General features: G+C 35.9%; 1 protein-coding gene across 4 annotated transcripts in view; it reads right to left on the reverse strand.

Annotated features, from left to right (window-relative positions):
- Positions 1–13,891, reverse strand: part of GRM8 (glutamate metabotropic receptor 8) — a 316,200-nt gene that overhangs the window by 37,855 nt on the left and 264,454 nt on the right. For all 4 annotated transcript variants that reach the window (XM_026790340.2, XM_074539979.1, XM_014275928.3 and 1 more), the window contains exon 9: positions 5,342–6,277. In XM_026790340.2, coding sequence (XP_026646141.1) covers positions 5,342–6,277 — 936 coding nt within the window. The remainder of the gene's footprint in view (positions 1–5,341; positions 6,278–13,891) is intronic.

Here is a 13,891-nt window from a genome sequence, read left to right on the forward strand (position 1 = left end):
GCAAGTACTCCCATATTCTAAAAAACCGGAATAAAAAAACACTAGGAGCACAGAAATTGAGTTTAGAACAACGATACTGAATGTGGAATGTATCACTTCAGCACTCTTCTAACTTCTGGTCCTGTAATAAGGAAAATGAGAAACAGTTTCAAATATCCCTCAGATTAATCCTCATGCTATGCACAGTGTCGGCAGCAGAGATTCCAGTTTAATTAAGCCAAAAATTATTCATGAAATGAAAGAAATGCTAAATTTATAAGTTGCTTTTCTGGACCTTTTCCTACGATGTGCATTGCACAGACTACCTGCAGAGCTAGATCTCCACATACAATCAAGATTAGAAGAGAATGCTTTGAGGTGAAGAACAAGCTCAGTGCTGTGCCCCTCATTAATACAGTATGAGGAATCATTAAGATGCTGTTTTCTTGCAGTCACAGGAATATATATTCAGTCAAGAATTCATAACGTACACACACAAAAGATGATTTCCATATCTTTTTTAAAAATATGGGGGAAGGAAGAAGTCTCTACCTGAACTAGCATTAGTAGTTGTTTTCTATAAACTAATGAACATGTATTACTACTCTGATGGAACTAGCTCTTTCTCCCCCTGAGAACTGAATTTCTTTGTCTTGACAATTACAGCAGTAATTTACAAGTCAGATTAATAGTGGAATACTTTTGGTATTGTTTCTAACTTCTTTATGTGTTACTAACAAAGATGGATATAAGCATAAGATCCACTGAACAATAAATACATGAAAAGAGCTGGAACAGTAAGATCATAAGGATAATAACTTATGAGAAAATTTCTGTTATAAAATTGCAATTTTTCTATATTGCAGTTATGAAAAGAGAGGTCAGAGTTGTCGGAATAATTGAAAACACATTAAAATTTATCTGCCTTGTTAGATCACACCTTGTAATTGCTTCCAGTTGGAGGAGATGGAAGAAATTATTCAGTGTTTTTATGGCCTTTCCTTAGCAGAAAGTGAAACATCTCTTCATTCACAGTATGGGGAACAAGTATTCATCTTCTCATCCAAGAAAAAGTATTTCCAGATTAATATAATAAATTATTTCTGATAATAATGATATGTGATAATAATCTGTGGATAAACATGATTTATCCACCTGTCAAAAATGCTAAAAGGAAGGGAATTTACAAAGTGCAGTTTATTGAACAGAGTTGTGCTTCAGACAGCCATCTATCCTCAGAAGGTTTTAGTGCAATCTGTCATTTTAAATTAATTTTACACAGGAATTCAAACACCTGTTCTAATCACTCAGCTATTCAACATAGTTTTCAGTGGCATTCTGGTCATTATGACATTTCAGACATCTCTATCCTAGATGATTCCAGTACTTCCAGTGTTTGGTTATATACATGTGCATGACAGAGAAAAGCTATATTCACAGAATGCTTTCTCACAGAATTTCTCTCCTTTGCCTCTAAAACACTTCACTGAAATTAATGTGTTAGAAAACTTGTGGTTTATGTCTTAGGAAGCCATTTGTCATTCAGTTTAATGACAAACTCGAAAATTTTTATTTTTTTGTAGTAGGTTCTTTTCATGAAGCATGAGCTGTCAAAACAGGCATGAACATGAATGGACAAAATCATGAACTAGACAAAAAAAAAATCACAAATAACCTAAAGTAAACGTTCATATTTTCTCTGCAGGACATCTGTAAGAATTACAACCTCAAAATAGCGTGTTTAGTACCATAGGGCACTTATATTCTGCTATTTATTTTATTGCTTGAAAATAAGGACTAATGAGTAAATGTGGAGATCAATACAAGCCACCAAGCTTGAATTATGCCAGGTTATTTTGGATTGGTACTTTAACATTTTTTAGTTATCTCTGTGTATATATATATATATATCTGTATAATTGCTTCAATAATATACAGTAGTTTTCTCAATTTTATATTAGTTTCAAACTTACATGTAAACTGAGATAATACAAGCTTTAAAAAACCAGCACTTGTTATAAAGGGCTGTTAAAAATGTTTCAAATGTCAAGACTAGAAACCAACATATTCCCATGGCATCTTATTGAGTTACCTTAACTTTTACTGTGTATTTTCTTATGTGTATGTCACTGCATGCAAATTCAGACATTTAGCTCAGCTGCATTCAGCAGCTAGAGACCCAAGATTCTTCATGAGTGAAAGAGAGCAGTTTCCCATCCTGTGCTTCACAGCAAGCACAAACATCAAGATTCCTCATCTGTCTGCAGATAAGTACTTATGCTCATTTAAATTACCTTCATCATGCATATTGGAAGTTTGATTGATGCCAACACTCAATTTATGGACTTATGCTGATTCTACATATTTACACTCCTCTAGACTATTTACAGAATCTCCTAAGAAACCTATGCTTTTGAGTTGATCCCCAAGGCCACTAAATGTAAGGGTAAGTTTTCTAAGGTGAGCTTTGAGTTTTGAATCTAGACATCTATTTTCAGCATTGATGGTACATTTTTTTGTTTAACAGTGATATTGACAGGGAAATAAAAGCTGCTCAGTATGGTTTGTTATTTAATTAGTATTAATTTCATACTTAAGTCTACAACCTCTTTTTCAAGAAATGCTTAGTAACTTCTGGTATTATTGCAAGCACTGCTAATGTCTAGGAAAACTTCAAAACATTTTAGAAAAGTTTTAAGCACTCGTTATTCAAATAGAAGGGTATCTAAAGTTAGCAACTGGAAGTACCCCTGGCAAGTAATGAATGTCATGATAAATTTATTATTGTCAACATTTCATAAAGGAAACATTGCTTTAAAATAACACTTTAAAATCCCCAGCTTTTTATTGCTCTTTTCTCTCTCAGTAAGCTCAAGCCATAAAAAAAAAAAAAAAAACCAAACCACAATTTCAGGATTCTAAAATAACTGCAATGTAAGTAAGCACCAAAAAAAGTATCCATGTAAGTTTTTCATTTGTTTCATCCTCCAAAAAGATCACAATATCAAATTTCAAATAAAATATTCTCAAATACATTAGCTTGTTTTTAAAATGCTAATATGATGTTATGCATCAATTGAGAAACTGTGTTTATTCAGACTATGCATATATGTGCAGTAAGATTTACAAATTTTTATCCCATTCAGAAAAGTATTTAAATTGTATGGAATATGTTAACTGTTATGAAGATGTCTGTAAAACTCTGTGTGGAAGCATGTTCTATTTGAAGCAAAAAGAAGAAGTACTTTGGAAAGAATTATTTCAATTACAGAGATACTGCATTGGCACTTTTTCTCTCCATAAAGAGGAAAGAAAAACAAATCATTTAGAAATAAAAAATGCCAGGTAAAAAGTGAAATTTAATGTTAGAAGCTGTGTGATTTAGCATCATTTGTGTGTTCAGTCTTGGGCTTCAAAAAGGAAATGCAAAAGAGATGTTAATTAATCTCGTCTTTTAAGATTGAAATCAAATCATCCTTTACTATAAGCCAAGGTGAACTGATGGTCTAAATCAAAGTCACTGCATGGTTACCAGCAGAGAAATATTTCCTGTTTCAAGACTCAGTTATTTTGGTTCAAGTTCTTGCTATAAACCTGACTACACTAAGTTGTTAAAAATACCACACATTTATACAACAAAACATTTTTGTGAGTTAAGCCTACAAATACAAAATAACCCAATTTACCTACATGTTTTCCTATGTCAAATGGGAATTTTTTAACTTACTCTGTCTGTCATAAGCCATTACCTTGGTACTCACTTTGATGCCTTGCCAAGGCTGACCTAGAACGCTAAACGGAACTAAAGAATAAAGTAGGTATTTATTAAAAGGCTTCAATGAATACACCTTGGGCAATACAAGAGCTAAGCCAGGGCTACGCCAACTTGAAACCCAAAATGATCACAAAATGGACCACAAAATGGTCATGAGGTCCCTCACTTTTATAAGTTCTAGTCCATTTGCATATTGGAGTTAATTGTCCAATTATAGCTTTAGGTTATGAAGTCCCATCCTTCTTGTTTTTCTTTCTTCAGTCCGTGTTGTTTATGCTCTTGGCCTGAAATCTGGATCAGTTGTCCTTGGTCCCCAGCTAGAAAAGGAATTGTTCTGTCTAGCTACTCTGTGAAGAGATTTTACCATCCCTTAATATGAAGCACAGAACCACACACTAAAGCAGTAGAGAATCTGAAAAACCTAAAAGCCAAAACCTAAGGCATCAACTTCCCAAACTTAATCCAAAAAGGCATGAAAATAAGCCTGATCCAATTCAGTAAGCCTGCTTCAATTTCTAGGGAGGAAAATATTTTTTTTTTGCCACACTCTCTGCCCCATACAATTCTTCTACTTGAATTAGAAAGTGTTCCATCAAGATATACAGAACTGTTCTTTAATTCCACAGACAAGGGCGCCCTCTAAACTAGATACATGTCAAACCTTTCCACAATTATAAGTGAACACATGCTGACCTTTCCAATTACATTAAAATGAATATTTGAAAACGTTATACAAAACCTGCTAGAAGGAAAGACATGAATTTATGTGAAAGACTGTTAACTTTAATTTCTTAAGAATTTCCGTATATCAAATATTTGCAGTTTTGAAGATTGATGCTAGTATTATTCCTTTTCCCTGCCTAACTTGTCATTTTCACCATTGTCACCTCAATAAATACTCACACAGTTGACATTTACCTCTGCCTTCCCATTAAAACAGAGGAGAGTCATATGTCTGATGTGGTTTGCATCAACCATTTCATTTCTTATTAAATTATCAGGAAAGTGTTTTCTTTTTGCATTGATATAATAATTAGTGAATTATGCCCTATATGATTTTACACACACTTCATTCACCATTCATTTCCTGCTGTTCTGTTTTTGGTTCTTTTAAATTTTTAAAGTTTTGTATGTCAGCCAGAGACAAAAGTAATTCTTTTCATTCTGCCCCAGCATTTTTCTTCATTACTTTTGACAAATGTAAGCTGATCTTCTTAGACTTGTGGAATGCAACCAGTTCTATCAGATCTGTAGATGATAACAAAGATTGATAGTGCTTCATGTAACAGGCCACAGCATCACTGAAGGGCAATAACAAATGTTAGAAGAAACAGTCATTAAAGGTTATATTGAGAAATTGTGAACATTTTTATGCCAATCACACAACAATCACAATCAGTTTCTTGTGTTAATATATAAGAAATCTACCTTTTGAAACATATACTTTATCGTCTGTTAATTCTGATGGTTTGTTTGCCATTCACAATTACTCATTTGTAAGAATGAAAATGTTTTAGTGCTGTAATTATTGAGAGATGAAAATAGAAAAAGAGCACTGTTTTGATAGGTAAACACATCATCACTTACCTTCTCTGCTGATTGGGCAGTACCAAAAAAGATTGGAATAAAAGCTAACCAAATTATGCAGGTTGTGTACATAGTAAATCCAATAGGTTTTGCTTCATTGAAGGTCTCTGGAACCCCTCTTGTTTTAATAGCATAAACAGTGCATGTGACCATCAAGAGAATACTATATCCAAGGGAACAAATGAGAGAAAGATCTGAAATGTCACATTTGAGAACTCCTCTGGCATTTTCTGGTTCAAGTGTCCTCTGCTCTCCATAGTCTACAATGGTGTGTGGTGGATCGATAGCAAACCAGATGAAGACTCCAATAAGCTGGAAGGATATGAGGCTGAAAGTGATCACCAGCTGAGAAGCTGGACTAATAAATTTGGGAGCTGTGACAGATTTTTTACCTTGTTCAAATATTCTGTGAATCCTGTTTGTTTTGGTGAGCAGCGCAGCATAGCTGAAACACATGCCGAGTCCTAAAAAGATCCTTCGAAATGAGCAGACCACTGTGTCAGGAGCTGCAATCATTAAAAAAGTAATGGAGTAACAGAGAAAAATCCCAGTCAGGAGCACATAGCTGAGCTCCCGCCCAGAGGCCCTGACGATGGGCGTGTCGTTGTAGCGGACAAATGTCACAATCACAAAGGTGGTGGCGATTATCCCGAGAATAGCGATGAAGACAGGCACGATTGCCCAAGGAGAATGCCACTCCAGCTTGATGATAGGGATAAGCTGGCAATCTGTGCGGTTGGCATTTGGCCTCTTGTTGATGGGACAGAGTTCACAGTTGAATTCATCCACCTGGTAGTGGTAGCCCTCGCAGCGCTCGCAGTGCCAGCAGCAGGGCACTCCCTTCACCGTCTTCTTTCTCTCCCCAGCTTTGCAGGGTAGGCTGCAGACAGATGCTGGATGAGTGTGTTCTCTGTTAGCCCATTGCATGTCTTCTACCTGTGGGTATAAAAAATTAATGAGACTTCTATTTTCCTTCATTTATAATATCCTAATCCTGGCCACAGGTTTGTCATAAATCACTACTTGCTGACAGCACAAATACAGTTTACCATAATAAGAAACCTGTTTCTCTCCCTTGCACTGACTTTAAAAAAGTGTTAAATGATTGTGTCCAATAAATCATTTATGCCACAGGCTTGATGAGTGTCATTAGTTTCTATTTACCTCTTTACTGCTGACCAAATTGACATCTGTAAAGATATTTATTGACTCCAGGGTAGTTTAAAAGCAAAAAGCCTCACACACAGTGCTGTAAAAAGTTAATCACATGCAAATATAAATATCAGTAGTTCTCAAATATTTAATTACAAAATAAGTCTATTTTCAGAGTGAGCTTCAGAGCAATTTCTGGTATAGTAAAGAAATAAATTAAAATCTCCATGCATCAGCTCTGGCACAACAGAGTTCCATGGTTTGTGATGCCATCCCTTCCACAAAAGTGTATATTTTATACTTTTCCACCTTTGATGCCTTGAAATACTCAAAAGTATTTTGTTTGCATTTCTAGAAGATTAAAATAAGCATATACTGCTTTCTGAATAACAATGGAAAAAGATGTCATGACTACTGCCTTAGTTCTCCTGATATAATAAGTCCGGGGATCCTTTTGTAGCACATAACAATGCAATCTTGTTTTAGAAATCCCAGCTTTCCCTGCAGCAGCATATTAGCAAAATATACTTTTTTCATTCACGTATTTATTCTTCCTGCATGCCCTGCAAATGAAATCTGAATAGTGAAGTCTTGGATTTGAAGAATTTCCTACTTAACATTATCACTCAGCTTGGTGTCAGCTGTCCCTAGCCCACCCTCATTGAAGCCCTGTTCTGCAGATGTCACTGGGAGTGAGCCAGAGCTGGGGGCAGAGCAGAGCCCCTGGTGGGCAGCAGAACCGCTCCTTGTTGCTCCAGCCCCACCTTTCATTCCTTTGTGAGCTGGTGAGCACTCAAGGACAAAGCACTTCCCTTGTTCTTGCCTATTAAGTACTTAGCACTTTTGTTACATTTGGAGGCTGTATTCATAAGCGAAACAGCAGTAACAAAACTTCAGGCGTCAGGAATGTTTTCAGTTCCCTCTGGAGGAGGACAGAATGAGGACAGCTTATAAAAAGGGGTAATTTTGGTCTTTAAAGTTTATTTTTTCAGCAACTTTTCAACAGACTTGAGTGGAAATCACAGGGTTGCATTGCTGGTCTTATATGCTTCCCCCAGTGAGCCAGAGCAGCAGTTCCAGCACTGCACAGGGTGAATAAAGCAGCAACAAGCAGCCAGACTCCTGCTCTCTTCTGTGCCCCTTCGGTGCAGAACTTTGATGTTCTCCACTCCAAGGGACCACAGAGTAACAGGGAGACAAGAATCACTCATAAAACCAGTTCTGTGACCCCTCAGAGTCACTCGAGGATTTCAGTGGGAGGGGATCCTGAATCCCCAGAAGTCAACCAGATTTTATATCAAGGATTGTGATGACTCTGCAAAATACATCGTCTGGTGACTATGGAAAAGAAAATCATTTAAGCAATTAGCTTCCTAAAAAGCACAAGAATAACCCAGTTTTGTATGAAACAGCCTTAATACAGCTCCAGCAGAGTACTTGGTACACTAAGAAAAAATTCATCTCTTTTACAATCTCCTGGTTTTAATCACTGAAATCCTAAAAGTCCAATAACCTCTTATTGTTTCATCTACTGGGTGTGAGAAAAAACATGCTATGATGAAATCAGCATGATAGTGAAGGCAATTTGCCTTCACATTGTTGCTAGGAGAATAAATACAAATCTTGTGATTTAGTCACACACTACAATAATGGGGGGCAACAGTAAACCATGGTCATTAATCCAGAATTGTGGATAAATTTGGGATGACTCAGAAAACCACAGATCTACATATTGGGTAGATTATAGCACACAATACAGAATCACCAGGAGAGCAAACACCACCTTAACCAGCAGAGACAGAATGGCATGGACAGGCAATATCTCATCCAGCAGAAAGCCTGACAGGATAAAGCTTAGCTGTCCCATTTTCAAACACATTTGAATTAGAAAGGTGAGTTTATACCCGATCAGTATTTAATATCACGAGTCTACAGTGGGGGTTTTTTGGCATTAAGCATCCTAAGGTCACATTTACTGTATTGTGAATCGATGGCTTAGATAAGTACAGAGAATTCTCTTTTGTCTTTTAGAGCTTCTACTTTACTAAAAAGAAAATTTAAAAATTAAAAAAAATCCTTTAATTTTACCGCTATTTGAAATTTCACATACTTTTGCCCTGAAAGTATTTTAATTGACTAAAAACACGCCTAAAATCTCTTCATGGTTTACAAAACATTAAAGTGTCTCAGATTACACCTCACATTGGCAACAACTGATAATAAATCCTAGTTCTGAAGATAGCTGACAACGATTCATATATTTTTTCACTCTGATACATCTGATACAAACTAAAAAAGATATAATTTCCAGCATATAAATTTATATAAAGTTATGAATATTGAAAAACTCACTGGATAAAGAATTATTTTCCCTAATAAATTACCTATTAATATAAACACTATTGACTGGTTAGCCATAGAAAAAGTCAAACAAAAATGAATCTTAAAGCATAAAAAGTTCTAAATCAATGTAGAAAATAACCAGAATGAATGGCTGGGGTAGGCGGATTTTACAAGGTTTAAATCCTATGTTTTAAAATCTTGATTGTCTGGATTAATTTTCTAGGCAAAAAACTACATGTAGGGTGACCTAGATTTATCAAAAAGCTTTAAAAAATTGTTATGAGTTTTTGCTCATTAGTTTTGTACTAGTACAAAGAGTAGTACTGTTGTACTGCGAATTAAGAAGAAAGAGGAGATATAGTCCAATAAACATGGGCCAGTGTTTGAAATTGAAAATTGATTCAAAATACTTGTATATCTAAGAAAATTCTGGCATTGGGGGATGAAAACTCTGGAAATTTGTGGAAAGATGGAATTCTCCTATGAACACAACCATCTGACAACTCAGTTTATAGCTGCATTAACAAAGAATGTGCCACAGCAAGAACCAATCAGCAGAGCAAAACTGTTAATTCTGAGGAACTGATGATAACATTGGTCTGTATTTGAAATTAGAGTCTGCAGAAGAATGTTATATTGACCTATTTTTGACATAGTTCAGTGGGATTCGTTAAAGAAGATTAACTGTCCTTCTGGAAAGCACATTATTTTTTCATTTCAGCCAAAAGCAGCCCTGTTCACTTAGCCCAAGACCCCCTCTACAATGAGCGAGTGTGCTAAGTGGGAATAATTCGTAGATGCCTTTCACTAGCTGACTCTTGACTGAAACCAAAATGCTGATGTGTGTATATCCTCAGACTGCTGCTTGGACAATACTCTAGAAGATAGAGCAGGCGAAACTATACCTCAGAGTGAGCACTGTGCTTTTATTACACTTGAACAGGTCTGTTAAGGGTTTCTGTACATGCAGATCTTAATCACTGGAAAGTCATGGAAATTCTGATCATCTGGTTCACTCCCACCTATCCACAACCTGCAGCAGTCTTTGCCTGTAACGTATTTTTGAGCTATTATTTTGCATAATATAAAAGTAATAAATAAATTAAGTACAAAACATAATTAAAATAGTTTTAAATATCTATCATTTTTTTCACTGATTGTATGTATCAAAGATTCCAGTTTCTTGAACTTGTGCAGAAGATTCACCCATGTCATTAATTTTCTCTCTTTATGAGCTAGTACTATTGATCCCACTTCTTCTCTGAGATTAACTTTATACAATAAATGACAGCAGGAACTGTTAAGAAACTACAAAACAAGGGAGGATCATTTAGGAACATAGAACAAGGGACAATTATAATTTTCAGAGTTACTGAAAACCTGTAATAGTCAAGCTTTAAAGGGAGTTGCTGGATGCTCATCATCTTCTGAAAATCATAATTTTTTATGTAGACATAAACACTTAGCAGTGGAACTTTCAAAAGTGCCAAGGGGAACTTGCTCAATATAGCTAATTAATTTAAATGAGAGTTAAGTGCCTTGTCTGTTTAACTGCTTTTGAAAATCCCACTATGCTTCCACCTGCAGTTTTCACAACAAAAATACTTTGGAAAACTTGCCCTAAAGTGATCCAGAAGTTCAAATGTTATAAAACTAACTTCAGGGGATCTTAACTTTAGGCACTCATTTTTAAAGATTGTCATGGGGGAAAGAAACTGTTAAAGAGGACAAAGTCAGACAAAAGAAGCACAGAAAAGAAGGTGCTTTTTGACATTGAAAAAGGATTAAATTCTGCAACTCTTCAGTTCTTACTGATTAAAATGTTTGGGTCTGCAGCATTCTTTATACTGCTCAGACCTTACCAAGGCTGAGCAGGTCTCAGATTGTTAAGTAGCCTTGGGTAAACATGGTTTCTGGAAGATTTATTTTGTCATCTCATTTTCATGTGACATCTTCTGGATCCAGTTCACTACAAGGCAAAGTTCATTGCTAAATCTATGTGATATCATCTAGCTCAGCTGGACTGGGATAGCCCAGCCCTGTACCTAGTATTAGTAATGGTTTAAACATTATCTCCATTTCATCCGAGTAGCTTCTCTGAATTTGGAAAATACCTGGTCAATGTGCTATCATGGAATACCTCATATTTCCCCAAGATGTGGTTCCATTTCCTACTATTCCAATACTTGCCAGTGTGAAAACATCAGAAATACTTTGACAGCATATCTGCAAGACGTGTATTCATTTGCTAAAAAATGGATCATGATACAAAAAGAGAATGGCTTCATTGCTATTTCAACAGACATAAAAATCGTCTCTACATGAGATATCTGCCTGATGGGGCTGCAATTTTCTTTAATGTGCAGCATTAAGATTCACAGTTCACTAAACCATTAAAATACAGACAAAATGCCATTTCATATCATAACCAAATAAACACCTCTGTCCTTCATGAACATTGCAAACACAATTCCCTCTAATATCTAATAATAAAGCTAAAAAATTAATGATGTGAGAACTTGGCTAAAAGAATACAAGATTGACATGATACAGTACAAATAGCATATTCACATTTCTGGAACCTACATTCTTCCAATTACCAGGCAACTCATTTAGCAATGTCATTTAGCAATGCCCACAGCAACTGGAGAAGACTGATCAAAAATGCTAATAGGTCAAATATAATTTCTGAATTATGTGTCCAATATATATGTACAAAATATACTGTCTCCTGTTCTTAATTATCATGGAGAAACTTATCAGTTACTTAATTCAGCAACCCATGAACAATATAAAGACACCTGGACAACCTTCAAAGGGTTTTTCAGAGTAATGGCTTGGTAATATTTAAATGTTTCTGATTACGCTATATTATCACTTGCAGGAATTTTCATTTTTCTTTCAAATCTTAGAGCCAGATATTCATTTAAAAAATGAAAAATGAATGTTTAATTTTCTTGTTGTAACAAATTATGTGAGTTCTGGATAGAGTAATGCAAATGGTAATTATAGGATTTGTGGGAGCAGACAGACTGTAGTCAGTTAGCCAAGACCTTCAGAAGGATCAGGAGTTTTATATATAAATTCATGGGACTTTTAATAGATACTGAGATTCTCAGCTATAACAATGACAAAGAACTGAAATGACACCTCCAATATCATTAGGATTTTTCTAATTTCTATCTCAAATTCCTGAGAGTATTTACCTTCTGACCAAAAAGGCCCATCATAGAAGTATAGCAAGAGAGAGAATTAAGGGAATTTCATCCAGTGTTTGGATTTTTAATTTGTCTTATATATCTATTCTCACAGTAAAAGTCTTTAATGTACCTTGTCCAATCAAGTCATCCAAACCATTAAAACCCAAAATTAAACTGAGCTGGTTCAACTAAACAAATTCATTTTGAGTCTAAATATAATGATAATTGCATTCTGTCTGCCAGATAGACTTATCCCATTAGAGAAAAGCTGGGTATACAAACAACTATTTAAGCAGGCATGTACAGAAGGGAAATAATCAATGACAAAAAATACTGTTTATATTAAAATAAAACAAAAGAAACAAAACTGAAAACTACTCCAGATTGCCATGCCAGTATAAGATCACTATCATTTCCAAATTTGCCATAATTGCTGTAAATTATTTATATCATTCACCCTATACAGATGTTTTTTCTAACAACTGAGATGCCATTTTAATTAATTTTAGGCATAGATATTCCAAGAGGTCTGCAAAGAACATGGAATTATATATTTGGTTTTACCATGTACTGGTTGAAAACAAAAGCAGTTTAATATCAGTTTGAGGAGTCTGAGAAGCTTGATGAGTATGACAGGATCAGGCTGAAATATTACAAGGCAAATAATTTTTTCTCTTTTTCTTTAGGATCAGAAGTACAGGTTGTTGAAAGAATAAAGATGGAAGCTGACTTCTGCTAACTGTAAATTCACCTGCCCAAATTTCTCCCTAGGGAAACCAGTTACCTCTCTCACAGCTTTCTTGAAGGAAAAACAATTAAATTTAATATAATTTTTGTTTTAATATTTACATGTATAATTGTTTTTATGCAAATGTGATATAAGAGAGGAAGGAAGTGTTGGAAGGAAGTGTCGGAAGGAAGTGTCGGAAGGAAGTGTCGGAAGGAAGGAAGGAAGGAAGGAAGGAAGGAAGGAAGGAAGGAAGGAAGGAAGGAAGGAAGGAAGGAAGGAAGGAAGTGTCGGAAGGAAGGAAGGAAGGAAGGAAGGAAGGAAGGAAGGAAGGAAGGAAGGAAGGAAGGAAGGAAGGAAGGAAGTGTCGGAAGGAAGGAAGGAAGGAAGGAAGGAAGGAAGGAAGGAAGTGTCGGAAGGAAGGAAGTGTCGGAAGGAAGGAAGTGTCGGAAGGAAGGAAGGAAGGAAGGAAGTGTCGGAAGGAAGGAAGGAAGTGTCGGAAGGAAGGAAGTGTCGGAAGGAAGGAAGTGTCGGAAGGAAGTGTCGGAAGGAAGGAAGTGTCGGAAGGAAGGAAGTGTCGGAAGGAAGGAAGGAAGGAAGGAAGGAAGGAAGGAAGGAAGGAAGGAAGTGTCGGAAGGAAGTGTCGGAAGGAAGTGTCGGAAGGAAGTGTCGGAAGGAAGTGTCGGAAGGAAGTGTCGGAAGGAAGTGTCGGAAGGAAGGAAGGAAGGAAGGAAGGAAGGAAGGAAGGAAGGAAGGAAGGAAGGAAGGAAGGAAGGAAGGAAGGAAGGAAGGAAGGAAGGAAGGAAGGAAGGAAGGAAATATTATTAGTGGTGCAGCTTTGGTCTCTAAGCCAAGACACAGCCTACATGGCTCTGATACAGAGTCATGGACAAATTATTTAACCTTCTTGAATCTCAACCTTTCAGTCCACTGGAGAGAAGCTGTAATGCAGACAAGAGTGGAGACACTTTATTTGAAAATGTGAGTAAAAATTTCAACATGGGGATGTTAGTGATGTCCATCTCTCAGGTTTAGAAGGTTTTTTTGCCCAAAAATTATAGTTTAGAAAATTTGACTAAGTCAACTTTTAATTTTAAAACTGAGCAGTATATTTTCAAAGAACCAATA

This window comes from Zonotrichia albicollis, chromosome 4 (assembly GCF_047830755.1).
Source record: "Zonotrichia albicollis isolate bZonAlb1 chromosome 4, bZonAlb1.hap1, whole genome shotgun sequence".
Taxonomy (NCBI): Eukaryota; Metazoa; Chordata; class Aves; order Passeriformes; family Passerellidae; genus Zonotrichia; species Zonotrichia albicollis.